The sequence below is a fragment of the Xiphophorus couchianus genome, chromosome 18 (genome assembly GCF_001444195.1).
Source record: "Xiphophorus couchianus chromosome 18, X_couchianus-1.0, whole genome shotgun sequence".
Classification (NCBI taxonomy): domain Eukaryota; kingdom Metazoa; phylum Chordata; class Actinopteri; order Cyprinodontiformes; family Poeciliidae; genus Xiphophorus; species Xiphophorus couchianus.
Genome location: NC_040245.1, coordinates 22352754 through 22375027, shown reverse-complemented (window position 1 = coordinate 22375027; position 22274 = coordinate 22352754). Strand labels below are relative to the sequence as shown.

Sequence of the window (22274 nt, the reverse complement as noted above, 5' to 3'; positions counted from 1 at the left end):
AGAGAGCGGTCATGGGCACCAAAAAGCTCTTGGTAAGAGAAGAGCTGACCAGTACGGGAACAGTTTAGTTGTTCTGGAACTGAGCTGCTATTCAGTTCCAGAATAACAGGAACTGAAGGCTATGCAGAAGGAGGATTTTTTACAACAAATATTCCACATAGCACTTTGTGACATAAAGCCACATTTGGCTCCAAATACCCACTATATGGCATTTCAAGTCCATTGGCTGCCTGCAGCTGCAACCAAGGATTGGATTGGTGCCTGCCAGAGCGCCATGGTTCAAAATGTTTCCTAAAAACTTTTTCTGATGATAGGGATCATCAAACAAAATGACACAATGTTCGTCACGTGTCTACCCATCAAATCAAACTCATGTCTTTATTGATACAAGACATATTTTCAAAAGATCAATATGACTGTACTGTGGTGAAATGCTGAAAGGTGGAACACTTGGTAACAATTGTTGCTTTTCAGCAAGAGGGTACTGGGTGTGAATGTCAGCCTAGGGTCTTTCTGCATAGTGTTTTTGTTTTGGGTTCTTTTTTGCTTACTCTGGCTTCCTTCTATAGTCCAAAACCTTGACAGTCAGATAAACTGCTCTCTCTTTAAACTGCCCTTAGGTATGATTGTTCATGCTTGGTTGTTGGTCCTCTGTGCTGCCCTGGTAACCAAGTGAACTGTCCAGTAAGTAAGTACATCATCCCATTGCGGACAGGTGACAAATCAGATCCTTTCCCTACTCCCCTGTAATCCTGCTTTTTTTGTTTTGTTTTCTTTCATTAAGTACTGTAAAGACACGTTGCTTGGTTTGGCATTGCATCAAGTCTTGTGCTGTAAAAACCCTTTAAACTGTGAACTGGGAAAAATGAAGAGCTGGAATACCTTGCAATCCCCTTGAAGAGATTACAATTGCATAATCCTTCTTGAGAGCTCTGTTTTGAGAGAAAAAATCCTGATGTGGACTGACAATGTCTAGTTCAGTATGTCTATTAATAAGTATGCAAACCACAGTCAGTAAATACAATGAAAAACCCAGACAGGAGTGGTGAGGATCTTCGTGACTATGTAAAAAACAATGCAGACATTCCAGCAGCGCTGATGAATCCATGTTGTGCTACAGTAATTGCATCCAGTTTCTGTCCCAAAAGGTCTGAGTTTGCAGCTGCATTGCAGCTTGTAATAATTTAATTGGTCGTATCCGTCTGTCTGACTTGCTGTCGACTTTCTGTAGTTCTGTGGTCGTCTCTGTCCAAAAGTTCTAACACTCGCTGAAACCTTTGGGAAAATATCTGGTCATGTAAAAAAGAAGACATCAGAACATTTCAATAATTTTTTAGGGAATACAAATTTTACTTTCTTGGCTCATGTTTAACATATTCTCTCCCATCTGTGTTTGAAGTTGTTGCACTTATAGATGAGCCAAACCTTTATAAGATCATGGAAGAACTGTATTCATGGAAGAACTGTATTCAGATCATGGAAGATCTGTATGAAAGAACTGTTTTCAAGCTGTCCTGCTTTGGAGCAGAGACAGTGACATGCTGTGTGAGGAAGTAGGCGCAGTAAATCAGGGGGAAGCATTGTAAACCTGCGTTGGCCTCTCATTTGCATTTAGCACAGCTCGTGTGTGTTCCGTGGGGATAATGTGGAGTCAAAAGCCAAAAGTTATTTATATCGCCTGGCAGATTTAGATTTAATCGTATTCATGAATTATTAAATAACCAAAAGCTTTAATTTTGATAGATGGGGAGGAGAACTGATCATTCTTCTTGGGTGATTGGCTCCAACACTCGAAACTTTTTTTATGTTTCCATTTCATTATAACAAATTTTTGAGTGGAAGTCAAAGCCTTTTGTCATTTGTAGCCCTACCAGCCAAGACTGGTCATTGTTGGGTTGCATATGTGGCATGTTGGTGCAGGTTCACCTTTAAGCTGAGTGGTGAACCATAAAGGGAGCCAAAGTTCAGGAGGGGTGTTTAATGGCGTCTTGTCCATCTATTAAGGTCAATATGGGTGGAGTAATGGTCCCCTGCTTACTAGATTACTTTACCAATATCAGCCTCTACCATCAGAGAAAGTCTTTAGGAAACATTTTGAACCATGGAGCTCTGACAGGCTCCAATCCTGTGTTTCCCTGGAAAAAAAACAAACCAGATAAGTTCCATTGTGATCTGCAAGATTTCTCTGAAAGAGTTAGTCATATCCAGGGGGGTGTACTGTAGTTTGATCTTTAAAGAATCTGAGGACGGACTGACCAAATGCATTTTCTATGTGTGGTATGTTGGTGTAGGTTCACCATAGTGAGTGGGGGCTGGCATTAACATAGCCTTTAAAGCCATGAGTGTATTGTACGCACTCAGCAGAGGTCGCGCTAGACTTTTTTGTTGTCCGTCATTTTGACTGACAGCATAAAAAGAATCCGTCATGTACTATTTTTACCCATCAAATTATAATCAGTGACATAGCCTATTCAGCCACATTTTTTATGTGGTTTAGTTAATATTCACCTAGTTGAACCATGAATCCGGATCCCATCACACATAAAGCAGATGAACACAAATAACTTTTTCTCCATAGTAACAAAAAACACTGATTGTGGCCCCAATAACTTATAATAAATTAAATTAAGCAACTCCACTTAAATTACCAGCACTTCACCTCCTGGGGTCTGAACGCACAGCCTCACAAATTCCTCCTGGTTGCACCTGCAGAGAAATCTGCGCTGGTTCATCAGCCAGTTGGATCTGTCTGATTCAAACCGATCAGTTGAACTCTGCAAGCTTTTTATCCTGTGCGGTCCGGGCGTTGCGCTTTTACGAGGATTTTCTTGTGCGGGTTCATTTCCCCGAAACGGACGGATGTCACATCCGCCGTGCTCCTCATGAGCGCCGCTCTCCTTCTGGGCGTGGGAGGGTAATGTCTTTCGGCTCCGTTTGTTAAAATCACAGAGAGCAAGAGGGAGACCACACAAAACCTAGACCCAGTTACAAAACCTCTCACAGTGATGGATCCTTTTGATGGATCCATGCACTCACATCAATTTTTGCTGTCCAGTAACTGTCCTTTAATTCTTCGCACCTGTGGAGCCGCGTCCGCATTTGTTGTCAATTAGATCTCATGTTACGGTCCAATTCTGCACCTTTATTTGTTTCCTCAACTGCCGGCTCCTCTGTTTAGACTAAATGGATAAACACTGCATTCTCTTTAATTCTGTCTGCGGTATGTAATGGAAACTGGAATTAACATGCCATCTTTACCAAAGTTTGCAATGGGCTTCTGAACCATACGCTCCAAAGCATCATCTTCATAACACTCTGTCAGCTCCCGGTCAGAAAGATGCATTTAGTTCAATGTCTGTCATGACTCCCTTGGGTTCCGGACTGTGGTTTTACTGTGTGGTCTCCCTCTTGCTTTCTGGGTAAATGTAAGGACACTGGGTGGGGACCCGGAAATTCAACCTCACACAAGAGTTGCAAAGGAAAAAGGTTTAATTAAATTTTCTGCTATTGGTGCGGCTCAGGATGTGGTCATCCAACACAGCGCTGAGAAGAGAGGAGAGAAGGCTGGTGATGCACTGATAGGGGAGGGGTAACTTTGAAATGTTCGGCTTAACTGACCTGTAATGCAATGGACGGGTGGAGCAGAGAATCCAGGAAGAGACTAAGACGGTTATCCAGGCAGAGGTCATACACAGGAGATCGGAGGGAGCAAACTTAGCTTGAGGGGCAGGCAATAGTCGATGGTCGTGGGGCGAAGCTTGGGTCAGGGTCCAGAAATCCAGAACAGTAGGTATCCGAGGAGGGCTTGGCAGGAGGGGTCAATCCGTGGGCAGAAAAGGGTCGAAGAAACACTGAAGGCTTATAAGGAAACGCTGGATCACTACTGGCTCGTGGCTGTCGATAATCTGGCAAGGAGGCAGAGGCTGAGAGGAGTTTAAGTAGGGCAGGGACCAGGTGGAACAGGCAAGCAATCAGCAGGCGCGGCAGGTGAACTGAATGAGTGTAACGCACAGCATGGACAGGACAGAACATGGATCATGACAGTAAAGTGATTTTACCACAATGAAGAGTTCTGTGCCATGGCTTACACTAAATTTTAAAGTTTTTAAAGTCAAGTTTTTGGACTATAGAAGGAAACCAGAGTAAGAAAAAAGAACCAAAAACAAAAACTATGGAGAACTTATATGAAAATTTCCTCAAATGCTCATCAGGTGTTACCCATGCTCACAGTGCAAATTGCAGGACATAACACTGATTTTTTTTTGGTTGACTCTGGAGCTACTCATCCTTAATAATGAAAAAAATGTCTCCCACAAGCTCCTCTGTCAGGGAAAACCGTTCACTCAACTGGTGCATCAGGAACAACTATCCCTGAACCAGTTACAAAACCTCTCACAGTGATGGATCCTTTTGATGGATCCATGCACTCACATCAATTTTTGCTGTCCAGTAACTGTCCTATTAACTTACTGGCCAGGGATCTAATTCTAAAAATGTTCCTTCAAATTGAATGCTCTCCACAAGGCCACAGAGTCTGTAAATAGCCTGAGGCAGCAACATCATTCCTGAACATACCTACACTACTCTACATTTTTGAGTGGTTAGTGTATGACAGGCAAACTGAAAAGCACATGACAGGGCGCCTCCAACAGCATCCTATATGTCACAACAGTGTTTGCACTGGACAGTAAGAGTAACAACTGATCCCACTCATCAACTTGGAGATGACTTCCTCATCTCATCCACCACATCACTCCATGTCACACACATGTGTTGGCCTGATGAAACGTCATTTCTCCTGGTGTTGTTACATGGAACTCAAGAAGTTTATTTCTCAGTCCCTGAATCATTTTTTCACATTTCCCTGACACAACATCCAGAGGACAGATGGAAATCTCTGGGCCCACTGGCTCTCAAGGCCTTTATGGGTGATGATTTGCAGTGGCACTCAGACAACATCTGTTTTCCTCCTTCTCTGAGAATTTACAGAGAAACAATGAATTTCCATTTGACAGCAATGCCAATAAAATAAGTACTTGGTGACAGTAAATGACTGGCCTCTGACGTCACTTCTGACCTTTCAGGAGTGCCAGAGTACTTCTGGGCCAGCACCAAATATAATGTGTAATTAATAAAAGGTCAGGAACCAGTCCACATCACAGCTAAATTATCCTTTAGATAAAAGTATCCTCTCAAACCAGAGGCTGAGTCAGGAATTGAGTCAGTTTTCCACTCCCTGTTGGAAGCTGGAGTGACAATTCCCCCACATGCTCTGCGGAAACCAATCTCCAAAAGGAGCGCCGTCTTCAGTGAGAGCCATTTGAGGTCCGCCAATGAAAGGGGCTCAAATGGGAGGGACCGAAGAGCCTCAAGTACCAGAGAAACGTTCCACGCCGGTACCACAGGGCTGTTGGGTGGGTGCAAGTGTGGTAATGTAGCCTCGTTTTTCCTGTTTGAGTTAATTTATGTTTCTTATATTGCTGTTTTGGATTGCTTGTTATATTTTGAAGTTATCTACTTTTGTTAGACTTAGTTGGGTTACATTTTTGGGTTGTTGTGTTGCATGTTTCTGATTTGTTGTTTTGAGGTCACGTGCCACGATCATCTGGAGACGCCCCACTGCAGCGGTACAGGTGTTCTGCATCTAATTAAGCAGCGTGCAGACCGGGAAGAAGGATAAGCCAGAGACAGCGAGACGAGAAGCGGACGTACCCGGGCTGGTTATTGGTGTTGGAGTTGGAGGACGGTGCAGTCGGACAGGAGGACTAGAGACGGGAGGACTGGTCACCAGGGGCGATTTTAGGGGCAGCAGCAGGGCTAAGACCCATGAGAAGATATTCGTTGATGCGGTTTTCTAAATCTAACTGCTTATTTACATACATTCACAAAGAAAATTAAGAGACATGTTCTCAGTAATTCACAGAACAGAATAGAATAGAATTCAACTTTATTGTCATTGCACTGTCACAAGTACAAGCAACGAGATGTAGTTTGCATCTATCCAGAAGTGCTCTATGAGATATAAATATTTATTTACAGATGTACAAGACTATGTATGTATGGACTATAAGGGGTTATAGCAAAGAGATATAGATATTGTGTATAAATATAAATATGGGAGCTATATGCACAGATTATACAGAATATACAAGAATGTTAGGGAATGGATTATAGATAAATAATGGCAGATAAAATTTACAGGTTGTATGTGTGTGTGAAGAAAACAGTCCATGATGTGTGTGTGTGTGAGGATAGTCCATGTGTTATTGTTGTATGAGAGGATAGGGGAGTACAGTCCTTATAGTTTATGTTTTATGTCAGGAGGCGTTCAAAAGCGTGACAGCTGTGGGGAAGAAGCTGTTCCGGTGCCAGGTGGTTCTGGTCCGTAGGCTTCTGTAAAGCCTCCCAGAGGGCAGGAGGGAAAAGAGTGTGTGTGCTGGTTGAGTGGAGTCCATTGTGATTTTCCCGGCCCTTTTCAAACAATGCTTCCTGTAGATGGAAGTGGTGTTTGTTAGACTTACAAACTTATATCTCCAAGTATATCTCCGGGCCCCAGTATATCGCCCGGGCGATATACTGGGCAGTTTTCACCACCTCTGCAGCGCCTGCCGGTCGGAGACAGAGCAGTTCCCGTACCAAGCTGTAATACAGTTGGTGAGGATGCTCTCAATGGTGCAGCGGTAGAAGTTAGTGAGGATCTCTGAGGACAGGTGGTTCTTCCTCAGGGTCCTCATGAAGAAGAGGCGCTGATGCGCCTTCTTAATGAGTTTGGAGCAGCAAAAGAACAATGTTCATTTTACTCAAACATATACTTACAAAGAGTAAAATCAGAGAACCTTTACATTTTTCCCAGAGGTGTATAAACTCAGTTTGAGACAGAATCTCAAGATTACATCATACCTGCCAACATCTGCTAACATTAATGAGACACAAGCAGCTGTGGAGTGACACAGTCCTAGTGGGGTCTGCTGCCCCTGAAATTAAAATAAGATCTACTCAAAACTATGCATTTCATTTGAAGAACATTTGACTAAATTCATAGGATTAATATACCTAAAACCAGTTTTTATCAAGGTAGAAGTTCAGGTTAATAACTATTGAAAATGAGTCTTTAACCTGAACTTTATTTGAAAATCATACTTAGAAATTGCATTACTCTTATTTTTATCTGAACGTTATGCGACTGTTGGCCTTTTTTCTTTAAATAAGAATGAATGTCCATCTATGGAAAAGTAGAAATTATGAGTCAGGGTTTTACTGTTTCAGTTCACAGTTCATGAAGTGGGACAGTCATAGTTTCAGTACCAAACACCTTTCTGTTCACACAGAAACAGCCTAACATTCTGTACTGTTCTTTAGTTTTACCTTATTTAAGTGACTCCAGAGAGATTTGGGAAATTAATTACAAAACAAGACAACAGTCACTAATCAAACTTCAAAAAGGACCAACAAGAGTAATTAACAAGGCTAATTACCAGGATCAAACTAACCCATTATTTATCCAAATATTTTGCACATTTACACGATTTTGTACAGAACTACAAAATACTCTTCAAATAAATAAAGCCAATACTGTACACAATTTCATTCATAAATATAAAAACAATTCTAAATTAATTAAGTACTGCATTTCCCATTGCAAAAAATTACTAAGCATAATATTTTGCATTGCAAATTGTCATCTGAATTAAAGTGCTGATGATACAAGTCTGGTCCCTTATAGCTGGTTAAAAAATATATATATATATATATATAATGGTCTTTACTGTTTTCTTTAGAGGCTGGTTCTAGACCAAATTTACCACAGGGGCCTGTGCAGACAGTGTTTTTATGGATACACTTTAAAAAAAGAATTTAACAAAAACAGATTAATATTTCATCATTTAATAATGTGAGCCAAAGAGCCACTTGTGTCTCCAGAGATTCAGGTTGTAGACTTAGTAGATGGAAAGTGTGATCCTTAAAAAAGCAGTACCATAATTTTTAATTCATTGAATTAATTTTTATTAAAAATAATTTTAATGTATTTTTAATAATACCTTTAAAAAGAAAATTGTGAAGAAAAAAATATATACCATTGAATATTTAAAAAATACATTTATTTAGTATAATTTCTTTAGAACCCCTCTTAGGCCCTGTCTAGAACCGGCCCTGGTCTGCAGGTCTGGTGCACTTTTGCTTAGCATGTTTTTTCTTCATTGTCAGATTATCCAAAGTGGTAAACCACATTATTAAAAATATTAGTGAAATAATACATTAAATAACCACTGGACAATTATTCATAAAATATATCAACATTTTTGAATAAAACCCACAGAAAGTAATGTAATGTAGGAAATATTTATGCATTTACTGTTAATCTATTCGTATGATTTGTTCTTTAAATGGCCACTTATTTTGGCTATTGCTATTATTTATTAAATATCATCCAAACTCAACATCCTAAGCAAAGAATCAAACCACAATAGTCAGCTAAAATCACAATAAGAAACTTAATCAATCATAACTAAATGTTCTTTACCATGTCAGCCTCAGGAGATGATTGAGGATGAAGAGACGCTGATTTCTGGTTCTTTAGGTCCTGATGGGTCTGCAGTTCCTCTCCTGATCCATTCTGTCTATCGTACAGCAGCACACTGCGCCACGACGGACACTTTTTATTTTATTTTTTTTTTTTGTCTTTCGATGTGCACAGTAGTAAATAGACTTTGTGGTATTCTCGTTTAGTGACGTAATTATATTAGTTGTGTTACCACCCCCACGCCACTAGAGGCAGTAGCAGGTCCGAAAAGATGCGACTGAGGAGCAGATTTAGAAGTACAGCGATCCCTTGTTTTTCGCGGCGGTTACTTTCCAAAAAGAAGCGAAATCCGCGAAGTAGGAACCTTTATTTTTTTAACAATTATTATACAATAAAATACTCCATAATACATTTAAAATAAAGAACAAAACCTTTTTTACAGGGCCAAGCATTTTTTTAACAAATAAAAGTACTGTATAAACGTTGTTTTTTTCTTTTTTTTTTTTTTTTTTTACAAATAACTACTATACTAAAAAATAATAATTTTAATCATCAATACGAAGTGAAGGCTTCAAAACCTGAGTCATTGGATTAGAACGGGAAAAAAATGATTATGAAAAAAAAAAATACAAAGTGCAGTTGGACAAATAGTGACTCACCTGTATTTCACTGCTCCTCTTGACTCAATTAACTCTGTAGCGGTTTTTTTCTTCTAAAGCCTGCGGTGCAGGTGTGTTTTTTTCGAGAGAAGAACAAAGTTATTGGTAGATGTTGTCGCTCTTTTTTCTTCTGGGCAAAAAGATTCTTATAAACCGACATGCCACCATCGATTATGTTAAAACTGGCAAGCTGTTTTACGTGCGGGTACATATTAAACCGCAAAGTTATTGACACACAGGTAGAGAAGAAGCGGAGAGACTGTTTAGCCAATCAGAATGCAGAACACAACGCACGATGCAAATCCGCGAAGCAGCGAGACGGTGAAAGGTGAACCGCGATATAGCGACGGTTCACTGTATACCTAAAGTTACGGAATTTGTTAAAAACTGTGAGCTGCGCTGAAGTAAATAAAAGAGCGGAGTTTAAATACCTGCTGAGAGTGAAAATCCTTCCTAAAGGTGAAGATACATCACAGATTTCAAAAGAAAATAAGAATCATGTGAGATTCTTCAGTTCAACCAAGAAAAGGGAGCATCAAAAAAAACCAAAAAAACTTAGACTCAACCAAAAACTTAGGCTGTCAACCAAATATTCTGATATGCAAAAATAAAAGTAAAAAAAAAAATAGTGATTTCATTTTAAAATAAAGCTTTTAAAGCAATTTTTTTGTTTTAAAAAAAATTCTTACAATTTGATTAAGATAATTAAATCCAAAAGTTTTGATCACAGCTCTATTTTTTTTGTTTGACATGATTTATTTTTTTTTTTTGATTGAATACTACTCTTTTTGTTTGACGTGATTTTTTTTATTGAACAACTGTGAAACAAATGTAACTGCATACTGAGTGTCTCAAAAATAATATTTACATATTATTTTGAGTGATGATGAAACTGGCTTGTTTGCTTGTCAAATTTATTTCTGATAATAATAGTTGCAGCACAAAAGACGACAGAGAGAGGGCAAGAAAGTGTCAGGATAGAGCTCTGTGATGAGCTGGCATGATAAGTTAACAATCCTTATCGTCTTGTTAAAAAAGCAATAGAAACTGGTGATGGGATGAAGTTTTGTTTTTTTGTTTTTTTTTCATACAAAAATGGTTAAATATTAATAGATGTTACTGCACATCTCGGCTCTGGGCCTACAGGGGAACTGTCCAGGATCCGCGGTTTGGAACAATATCAAGGACATAAAATTTGTTAGGTAACGATGATAAAGAAGGGCATTTTCTTCAACTATTGATTTACGTTTGAGTAAATGCGGTGGCGTCTTTATTCATCGAACTGTGTTTCTTCTTACCTGTGTTTTTTTTTTTTTTTTTTTTTTTTTTACACGCAGGCACATGAATACCCAGAGGCGCAACGCGGAGTGATGGGAAAACGCACTTTGTGAAATTGTCTCATGACTCATTAAACATCGTTCGAGAGGTTTTATAGCTCACATAAAAATGTTCAAGGTCTCACACAGATGCAACGGCGTTGTTGTTGGGATCAAAACGTAAGTACGAGAGTGTGAGGGGAATGAAGGAAACTGATTTTAATTGGACAAATGCAGGAAGCAGGAGCAGACCGAAGATATCAGCACAAACAAAGGATCTGGCGGTAAAGATGTACATTTAAAAAAAAAAAAAAAAAAATACTACGTCTTAATTTCTGAAAGCTACACTGGTGAGTAAAAACAAACTAACTAACAAAAACAATTAATTGCAGTTCATGATTGTGACAGTGTGCCTCGGTTAATGACAGGGAAGATAAAGAAACGAAAAATGCAAATATCACCCAACACCAGTCCACCGAAAGCTTGTCAAACGTGAGAGATCCAAAGTGAAATGTAAAAGTAATGAGAAAGAGCGTATATGACGGAAAGGTGAAAAGTGTAGATTGTCCTTAAAAATTATTTTAAAGCTCCACCAAATTAATTAATAAAAATGAATGGAAAACGCTCGATAAAGTCACTTAATGTCAAAAGCTGAATCCCACACACCCTCCTCCCAGATCCAACACCTTATTAATGCTTACTTATGTGATGCATCACCTGGCTGATAACCAGAATAAATGACATTCCTTGGGGATTTTCGGTGGACGGGTGCCTTCTGTGCGCACTCGTTTGATGGCGTTAACAGGCAGAGCTTGCTTATAAATGCCATATTTTTAGAGGATATTACAGGAGGTGGGACTTCTCACGGTAACCTATTAAAGGCTCCTTATGGTTCTGATCTCAACATCATCAGGTCAGATGCGGTAAAGATGCTTTCTCTCAACAAGCTCAGATTGGGTAAGACTTTGGGGGGTTTAGCTCTGCTGCGCACTTTGAACAAAAGGCGAGAAAATGTGGAGTAATATTATTATCACTGTTTTGTCCCCCTCCAGTATTTCTGATGTGTAGTTTCTTCACTTTTTATGGTGAGTATATATTTATATTGAGCTTAATGAGAAACCTCTGACCTAAGTGTTTCATGTTTTTTTTTTTTTTTTTAAACTGAATATCTGACGGTGTCTGTGCATGTAAGCAGAATTGACAGTAGATTTTTAAACAATTTTTTAGAAACATGTGAATGTGGGAGGTGGGGTCTCCGTGGACGCCCGGAGTCTGAACCTCCTTTCCATCACATCAAACAGAGTAAACTGCTCACCAGGCAGGCTTGTTCCTTGGTAGGCGCGCACAGCAGGAGCGCAGCGGCGCGTCTCGTAGACTGACTCGAGTCTAATTTGCGCCTCTGCAGCTGCTACTTATTAGGAGCGTCAGAGACAAAACGAGAGGGACAACATGCACTTCAGCCTATGATAATTTAATGGAAATACTCCTCGCTGTGCTGTTGGAGGAGCGTTGCGCTGCACCTGTTCTGTTGGAGCTGCCGCTCTCCTGCGGAGAGCAGGGTTGAGTCTTGGAGAAGAGGGGTGATGGAGAGGCGATCGGGACGGAAATGGAGGTTGATTTGCAAGAAAATTAGCAATCGTATGCGGGATGCAGAAACTGAAAAACAAAAAACAAAAAGTAGAACTGAGGTTCACTTCGGAGGTTTGTTTGGAAACCGCATTGCTTTGATCTGTTTCCCGTGTATGGGCGCGCAAAGGAAGATGCATGTGAGCCGAGGGACAGTTTATGTTATCTGTTATCAGTAAGCTGCAACACAATGGCCATCTTTTGACTTGATGCGTTCTTTGCAATTTCCCAAAAATGTAAGAAGTGCGCTACTTCACATAGCTACATCGTATTGTTTGAAGATATTCAATTCGAAACCAATTTATTGGGTCATAAGTTCACCTGAATCATTTGCTTCTTGCAGATCATGCGAACACAGCGGAATGTGGGAATGGGTGAGTTTATTTCTTATCAATTTTTAAAATTTGTTTAGTTTTTATTTGCATCATCGAGACAAAGTGTTTTATTCTAACACTCAGTATTTTTAAACACACACACACACACACCCACAGAAAACTGTCACGGTAAAAAAAACAACCCAAAAATAAACAAAAGAACTACAACAATAAAAAAATGTGATAGTCCGAAAAAAAAAAAGAGAGATGATTTCTTCTTTTTGAATCACAGTTTAGACAGTGGGGTGTCCTTTATCTGCGTTCCTCCCGAATCAGTACAGAACCAACCTCAGCTGCGATAGTGGGAGTCCAGTTTACATGTCAGCCTGTTTCTGTTGCCAAAGCGGTTAGACTGAACAGGCATCCAAAGGCAGGAAGCACAGTTAGAATAAATGACTCGGAATGCGAGTGTAGGCGTGTGTGCGTGTGTGTGTGTGTGCGTGTGTGTGTGTGTGTGTGTGTGTGGAAGAGAGTGCAGTAAAACAGTATCAGCAATATTTTGGTGTATTTAGCCGGTTGGAGAGGGGAAAACATGGTTTAGTAAGGTGACCTTTACAAATGCATGAATAACATGGTGAAAGTGTGATTTCAAAAATGAACATAATTTTTTCCCCCTCTATGACAAGTTCAATAAACTCTAATATTGCTGTTAGTTTTTGACAGTAACTTTACCAGCGGTGCCCCTCTGAGCAGACGGAAAGGGGCAGCGTTAAAGTCGGGGGTTTTTGAGTTTTACATCATATAATACTGTTAGTGCCTCATCAAAAACATGCCTGGAGTGTTGCTGTGATTCTTTCATGCATGTTTGAGAAATCCTTCAACCTCTCGGGGAAACCGTTCAGCTGTCCAAAGCGACTGGAGCGACTGAGCCCCACCTTTCAGGATAAAACTCCTCCTTGGAGCTGCAGTTTTTGAGCTCCTGCCCTCCAGCGCCGGGCATGCTGATAGATTGTTGCATGTTCAAATGATTTATTATGGTCTACCTATTTACATTACAAAAGGATGGCATTTGCATAGGGATATGTACAGTTGGTAGAACCCTTGGTACGTACAACTGGTACCATTTAGTTCAGAATGTTTTAAATAATGAAACCAAATAAATCTTCCAAGGACCCTCGAGATAAAAGAAACGTCAATCGGGAAGAACAATGAGGAAGAACTGAACTGATAATTAAGTAATTAAGTAACCTTCCGTGTAATGGAAGGAGCCACTGGAGAACAATGAGGAAGGCGAACTATACTGTATATACTGAGGAATTAGTGGAGAGTGCCACGTAGCTCAGAGGGAATAATCAGGAGTGAATAGTGCACAACTGAGGGAGAATGCAAAACCTCTCCGTGCAAAACAGGAAGTTCAGAGTCAGCCAACATGGCAGCATGGGAGAGAACAATGATGATAATTTGTGGAGTATGTTTAACAGAGAAAAAAAAAAAAATAAGAAAAAGCGTTTCTGACGTCCTTCAGACTTTCTGGTTTGCCTTGGCAGCTGTTTTACCGTCTTTTTTTAGAATTCCTCTTTGTATTTCCGTCTCCTCGCTTTCTGATTGGCAGCATGCCACATTCAACAAGTTGCATTTTCATTTTACCCTGGGGCAACACAACACAATCCAACATGTGGAATATCCCTGATTTTAGGTCTGAGTGGTCCCAACATCGTTCCGAGTGGACCAAATCCCTCTTAAAGCAGCAGTGCGTAACTTTTATAAAATATATGGTTGATATAGCTATCAATATATTGTGATAGTATGATATGAGACAGGTAATCTGAGAAAAACTGATGACGGCAACTATGTTAACTGGCGGATAAATGGTTTTCTGGGAACGGTACTGTTTCTCCACAATTAGCACATTTAGAAGCGAATACACGAGGTTGATTGACAGTGCTGGGTCTGATTGGTTATTTTCTTCAGTCGGCAGTAGTAGCTCAGGGAGGAGTTGGAATCTTTTCACAAGTTATCTGTCTGGTACTCCATTTATGTTTTGCAGAACAACAACTACGAGCTGTGATTCTTCCTTCTGCTGTGAAGGTAAATCGTATGATCCTCGAAAGGACACTTGCTGTAAACCCCCTGGAAACAGAGCAGGTAATGACTTCATGTAAAACCATAAAAGTATGAAACATGAGAGCTCTTTAATTAAATCTTTCCAGTTGACAATGATGCTAAACCACAAAGAATCTTGATATAAGCTCGATTAGCGCTGACACAGCTTTAGTTTTCCTAATTTGCTCCAAAAACACGAAGAGGAAACCCGAGTCTGCAGCATAATGACAATGACCTGGTGCCGATATTTTACATGGTTTCCTCAAAAATTAAGTTTTAACTTCAGATAAAATGGGGGCCAGCTTCTTTTCCTTGCCCTCAGGTCCCCATTTTTGATAGATTATGAAAACCATTCCTTCCCCACCCCCCGCGCCCCCTGTCTCTTTGTAACTATGCATTACTCTGTGTTGGTCAATCACATGAAGTTTCAATAAAGTGCATGGAAGTTTGTGGTTGTAATGTGACAGACAGAGGGAAGGTTCAAGGGGTACAAATAATATAAAAAGGCTTGTTTTTAAGACAGTTTTCAATTTCTATTAAAAACATTTTAGCATAAATTTCAGCCTAATCATTTCAGTTTGTTGATATTGTCTGGATGCATTGCGAGGTGAATTGAGGTGGGAAGTGCTTCTGGAAAACTTTGGGATAGGAATGTGAGGTTTCACAATGTAATGTTTCCCTTCTGTGCTAAAAAAAAAAAAAAAGAAGAAGTGTTACAATATATCAACATAGGCATTTCAATCCTATCATAAAGACAAGTTATACACTTTCAAAATGAGAAATTGTAAAGTCAACATAGCCAAAGGTTTCTCTAGGACAGTTTAGTTCTCCCCAAAACAGACAGTCTTTTATCATTATGTAACTCCATTTTCATTGAACCTTTGGTGTTTCAGGTAACCTGACAGAAGGACTGAGTGAAAGGATGTCTCAGTGCTGTGGAGAGAAGGCATACAACCCACTTAATGAAATATGCTGTAACCTAACTGTGAATGCCAAACCTTCACATGATGCCAAATGCTGTGGCAAAGGTACGCAGTAAAGTTAGAGGCATTGCAAAGTTTTTCACACCTCTGTAGAGATTTTGTAGCTGAACTGGGTTAAAAGTTCAGGTAAAATTTGTGGGGCGACGATGGTAGGAGTTCTTCCTGTGATTGGTGGGTTGCTAGATTGAACCCTGTCTCCTTGTGTCCTTGGGTAAGACACTTCACCCACCTTGCCTGCTGGTGGTGGTCAGAGGGCCTGGTACATGGCAGCCCTGCCTGTCAGTGGGCAGCTGTGGCTACCATCCAGTAGCTTGCCATCATCAGCGTGAGAATGTGTGTGTGAATTGGGTGAATGACTGAATGTGGTGTGAAGCGTTCTGTAGCCCTCTGGTCTATGCAGATACAGGTTATTTACCATTTAAGTGTTTAACGGATTGATTTTTTTTCCACAGCGCCTTATGATGAAAAGAAGGAAGTCTGCTGCAGTGACAAACTGCTGAAGAAGCGCAGCCCTGAGCATCTGTGTTGCTACGGGAGACTGTTTGACTCTGCTATTGAGAATTGCTGCCAGAATATGTTTCCTCGGATACAGCTGAAAATCAACAATTCCTCAGTCTGTGGTAAGTGACTTGGCCCTGTTTCCTTTTTTTTTTTTTTTTTTTTTTTTTACAAATTTGCAAAAAAGATTATTCTTGATTTTGCTTTATTGATGGTAGGCAAGAAACTTTAGGTATGTGTTTCCAGTTTGCAACTTCAAACCCAGACTCATCTTGTACCTAGCTGGAGTGCTAACTAGCTCCTCATGTGGCCACTTGCACATAGACATGAATATGCACTTGCAGAGTGGCATGCAACTGCAAACTATGTCCCAGAGGAACAAGACATGAAACTTTTCAGTTCCCATTTAGCATTGACATAAGATCACAACAAAATTCACGTAAATTAATTAACACAATTAACAGAAAAATAAAATCACATTAAATATGGGCACAATATGTATCAGTTAAAAAAATAGCATTTTGAAAATGGACTACTGTAAGTCAAAATCATAATTTTTTGAAACTGAGAGTATCTATCCCCTTTATTGTTTTTCCTATTTTTTGTCCCACATTCCTAAAGGTTAAACTGCTTTGGCTCCATTAGAATAGACGACAAATGCACTCAGACCTCTAAGTGAAAAGTAGGAAAATTATTTGGAATTAGTTTTATTCTATTGAAAGGTTATTTGAATCTTTTTCCATACAAAAAGCTACAAGAGATGCAGCAATTTAAAAAAAAAAAAAAATTGTTTCACAACGGCGGGCAATTAGTGCCGTGCAGGACTGTTTATGTTGGAATCATTTTTAATAGGCCAACACTGAAAATGTAAATTTTGGCTGAATATTATTACAGCACGAAGTGAAATGATATTTATTTTACATTAAATATTTGCAAATTTACTTATGGTTATTTTTACAGCGAAGAACTTCACATGTGACCCCACAATTCCTGGAGAGAATCACACGTATGTAATGACTACATTTTGTCAGCTTGTGTAGAAAATGTACCAAACGCTAATGCATGACATTCACATTTGTTTATGTTCATATTTTGCCTTTATTTTTTTTTTACATTTCTGTTTTGTCCACCCTGCATGCATTCTTATTCACTCTGCTCTTTTTATTTTAAAATAAGGACTGCTTATTTAAAATTAAATTAACCAAAACAGTTTTGATCCATTGTTAGTATGCAGCAACTCTATTACTATTCCACAATGCATTATTTCAGATACATTTGTCAGCAAATGAAATTATTTATCTACTTTCCTAATAGACTGCCACAGAGTTCTAATTGCTTCTGTTAGATAGAACGCAAAGGTGTTTCATATAAACAATAAAAAAAGAAATACATTTTGCTATTTGGTTTTGTAGTATTCATAATTTTTCTGCATTTGATACAAATTGATTTCTTTTTCTCCCCACCTCCAGAGTTGAGACCAACAAATCAGACCAGGTAAAGTTTAAAATGATTCCTCTGACATTGAAATTTCACTACCCTTTTGTGTTTGTAGATCCAGTACAGGCCAAAGTAGAGATTAAGCTTTTTCAATCCACATTCCCATTTCTTGGCTGACTGCTATTCATTCATAATGTCTTCTAGGTGATTTTATCAACATTTTCATAGAGGAGCAGGGAAATGTCAGCTTTTCTAAGATGCATGAGAAATACACTGAATCTGAGCAAACTCAGCTCAATAAGTGCGCTGTTTGACGGCTGAGGCACGTCAGAAAAGCCAAACATGTAGGTGGCATAGTCCAAACAGACAGGACCAGACCTGTATCAGCGAGGTAGTTGTAAAAAAAACCCAAATGCTAATGACTACACCAAAGTGCAGCACCTGATTCAATCCAGTTTTTTTATTGTATTATATCATAAGTTAAGTATATTTCCATAACACATTTCAGCAATAAGTCATTTCAAAGTGCTTTACAGAACAAAAAACATAACACAACAGCCAATACACATTCCATTCCATCAAATGCCGTTATCATTATGTACATCAAGGAAACTGATCGAAGTTCCAGTTACTGTATTACTAAACAAAGCAGATGAGTTTTCAGACATGATTTAGCATAGAACGAGACGATTTATAAACTAACAACACTATTTTGAAGTCTATCCTATGGCACACGTGGAGCTGGTGGTGTGCTCCTCCTTCCTGGTTTTAGTGAGAACGCTAGCAGCAGCGTTTTGGTTCAGCTGCAGCTGTCTGACTTCTTATGGAGATCTTTGTAGACACTGTTGCAGTAATCAGTTTAACTTTATATTTCCGTTTTTGTTTTTTCTTTCAGAGAAATGCTGCATCCACCCAGAAGCAGGTTTGTGAGTTCGGGGATGAAAAGGAGGAGTACTATGAGAAGGAAGGTTTTCAATGCTGTGGTCACCACTATTTCAGCACCACCCTCTGGTCTTGCAAGAAAGATAAACTGCATGCGAAAATCCAAAAATGACGGTAATTTAATTTGCTTTGAAATGCTTTGTTGTTTTACCCTGACTACTTTCTGCATTTTTATAGTAAAATTTATGTAATGGATTTTTTTTTTTTTTTTTGCAGTCTAAACATCAGTGAGAGAATATTCAAGGAAGTAATAGCAAGATATTTGCTTTTAATCACCATTTGTAAAAGCAAAGTCTTGTGTATATCCCTCTTTTATTTAATTTAATTGGCTATTCTGGATGCCACAACTCTGAACAGCAGTGTCCTAAAATTGAGTGAGGAGAAAAATGGCTGCTGCCGTACTTCAACATCCCATCATCATGAGAACACCTACTCCATATGTTTCAGAAACTAAGGTGTGTAAAATATGCACTTGTTTAATGATGTTTTGACTGACTAGCCACAATTTCAGTTCTCAAGTCCACTTTGTTCATGTGTTCTCAGTAGGCTGCCACTGGCTGGTCCTACATGCTCATTGTTACTGTATTCCATCTAATTTTTGCAGTGCTAAACCAGTGTGATCACAACTTAGCTAAGAACCAGTCTGTCTTTCCACATTTAAAGAACCAGCTCTGCATCATGGCTTTAAACTATACTCAACATTTATACTCAGGATTGCAGTATAGGGCGACAGCTTATGTACCCAAATGAATGTTTTTGTCTCTGATCCATGTCAACAGATTGCAGTTATGATTGCACTTTTAACAGTCAGTGGTTTGGAACACACTTTACAATGCCCGCTGGATCTTTACGGCCATCTTTGATTTGTCTCGTTGTGAACTGGGAGTGGGCTGATGGTGCTGTTTTTGCAAGTCAGAATACAGTGGGATTTGTTATGTGTTTTGGTGCTAACTGCTATCAGGAATACAACCACATAACTATATTCAAAGACAAGAATATGTTTACAAATAAATATTTATAGCACTATTGGTGCTACTGTTTAACGAGGCACACAATGTTAGAAGTGCTAATGGAGTACCGAAACGCCTCTGCTATAAGCTCTAGCTTTCCCAGTCGTATTAGCAACTTCAGGGGTGTTTTTGTTGCTTTTTTGGGCTGGGACTCGGGAGACGTTTGTGTATAAACAAAATGAACCAATATTAATTCTACCTAGCTCTAATAAAAGCTCTGACATTTGTTGGGAATTAAATCATCAATGTTAAATAGATTCATCTTTTAAAGAGAATATTTGAACTCAGTTGTACAAATGAATCTCTCTGAACAACTTAAATTATTTGATTTTTGACCTGACTTGTCAATATTTAATGAGTTTTTGTCCAATTTGAGGCACTTTAAAATGTAAAGTGCAAACACTTTCTTCCTATAACGTCACTGCCTTTACCTTTTGAAAGGCAGTGACATATTTCTTTCTGTCCTCTGTGTCAGCTGTGAATCGGTGCCACGAAGAGTCGACTCTTTGAGTGGTGTGAACAGACTTGGTCATAAGCAAGCTTTAGCACAAGACATTTATCCATGGGTTAAAATAACAACCTGTGAGCAAATATAGTCTATACTTACAATCTTTAGGATTTAAATGGCTTTTCACTCTAGCAATAACATTTGTTGCTGCATTTATGCTAAACATACAACTACCTAGTTACTATACACATTATACCATATAAGCTGGAAAGTTTCTCTGTCTTTACTACATCAAAATTCTGATGCGCTTTTTTTAAAACCGAAATTACTGCCACTAAATATGTAGAAATGTATTCTCATCTGCACTCCATATTTATCTTAAAGGGGGGGAAATATTATGTAAAATCGACTTTTTTGAGCTTTGCGTCATGTACATCATGAACCGAGCGCCGTCCTCGACAACAAAGCTCAGTCTTTAGGTGTCTGAGCTTACAGAGCAGCATCCCTCCTGCAGCCGCTAGTCTAAGCTCAGTCAGACTAGCCAGAAGTAATTACTAGTGGAGCTCTGTATTTGATTCTGCCAAAAGGCAAGCGTGTCAGAAAGAGCAAGAGTTCTTAAAGAGACAGAGGCACATTGCATTTCGAAATCATAATATATTGTTACAATGTTACTGTCTATAGTGGTAAAAGTGAAGCTCAATCAGTGAAAAAAAGCTATCCCATCATCCCACCATATATTTTCTGCTTGTCTTGGGAGGAGATCTATTGTCCTAACAGGGTCTACATAGGCTGCTAGAGTTTATTTCCTGCAGATTTTTGCCCAGGGAACTATTGTTTATGTTTATGACAACAGCTACACTGTTTATATATAATAAAATTAATATTATTAGTGTGGCTTTAAATAATATATATACACATTTACATATATATTTATATGCTACTTTTATTTTTTTTTATATTTGCAGACTTTTCTTGCTCCAAAGCAAATATTTTGTATACAAAGGGTTTTGATTAACCTTGGCTTGATGATTGAGGTAAAACTGAACATCTAACAATTTCAGGGACATGAATGTAAACATTGTAATCCTATATTGTTAATGCGTCAGTTGTCGAAAACAACAAGAATAAAACTCCAGCTTTTTGGGACTAGTGTTTCTTTGTAACAACTAATTTTAGCTTTGAGCAGTTCATATAAATGTGAATTCTGTACTGTAACACATGCAGTAGTTATGGAAAACATGGTGACTCCGAACCTTTCCTTACTACCGCATGTATTTGAATGTATAAAAAATGTACTCAGCATTTATTCACGTTATTTCTTTCTAATCAATATTCTGTATGTTTACATTGACTGTGATCTTTCAAATAAAGATTTTGAACATTCACAGTTGACTGGGTTGGTTCTTAATATAATGATTCATGATGAAGTCGAGGTTTTGTGTAACGTGACAGCCTAAAATATGTACTGTATTGATGGGACAGCTTTTATCAGTTCTACAGTTCTTTATAAATACCACACACCCCTTGATCCTCAGTGTAGTTTAATGAAGTGTGCGCCGTGCACAGCTGTACGACCGTACATCTGTGACACAGAGTCAGACCCAGAAGTGGAAGAAGTGGAGCCTCCTGCACCGCGACGCTGGAACTTCGAAAAAGAGAAAGATAACAATTAACAAAATAAACTGTACATCCATGACCGATTTGTACAACCTCTGCTTCGGTTGTACAAATGTCGTTGACTTAAATCAAAATAGATAAATTTGACTTCGCAATTTCTTGCCTTGAAACTCTTAAAGAGTCGGAGCGTGACAGCATGCCATCATAACAATGCTGCTCCATTATGCCATTTACAGTCGTTCCAAGCTTGGATTTACACTGCATGCGTCCTCACATCAAATTAGTGAAGAAAACTACAACATCAGCTGACAATTTAAAAACCATACATCATGTTTATTTTTGCCCTGAGAAGATCTGGCAACGTTCCAAAGGAGGATGTTGTGAAAAGAAACAACATATATGAAAGACAGTGGTAGAAAAAAAGTTAAATCAACTAATCAGTGATAAAACGACACTAAGCATACAGCCAGAACTAAACATAAACACTAAACTGAAGTCATTTGTTTTGAATGACCTCAGGCATTTCCTGATGTAGGGTTGTCAATGGCCTCGCCTGCCTAAAACATGCTGGCATTCCCCATATTTCAATTTGGTAATTCCCCAAACTTGAAAAAATCTTTTTTTTTCTTTTGTTTTAAAAGAACAAGCTCTTTATTGTTGGTTTGGAGTCATGTGATATGCAAGTGATGACATCTAAGTTCAAATGTGGAAAGGATGTTGAATAAATACTTCAGTGATTTCCACTTATGTGAGATTAAGTAAAAGTTCAACAAATGATGCCAGACTAACACATAATTGCA

General features: G+C 38.8%; 1 protein-coding gene across 4 annotated transcripts; it reads left to right on the top strand.

Annotated features, from left to right (window-relative positions):
• Positions 1–10521: 10521 nt before the first annotated feature.
• Positions 10522–21242, top strand: LOC114133245 (galaxin-like). Of its 4 annotated transcripts, none has more exons than XM_027998984.1 (11): positions 10522–10676; positions 11410–11453; positions 11549–11581; positions 12466–12496; positions 14484–14581; positions 15433–15567; positions 15975–16142; positions 16981–17026; positions 17490–17514; positions 18353–18513; positions 18616–21242. In XM_027998984.1, the coding sequence occupies exons 1-10, from the start codon at positions 10627–10629 to the stop codon at positions 18509–18511; spliced, it is 789 nt and encodes a 262-aa protein (XP_027854785.1). In that variant the 5' UTR covers positions 10522–10626; the 3' UTR covers positions 18512–18513; positions 18616–21242. The 4 variants fall into 4 exon arrangements, with proteins under 4 accessions (XP_027854785.1, XP_027854786.1, XP_027854784.1 ...); XM_027998985.1 differs by having other exon boundaries at positions 10546–10846; XM_027998983.1 differs by having other exon boundaries at positions 10546–11453; positions 14487–14581.
• Positions 21243–22274: the final 1032 nt, after the last annotated feature.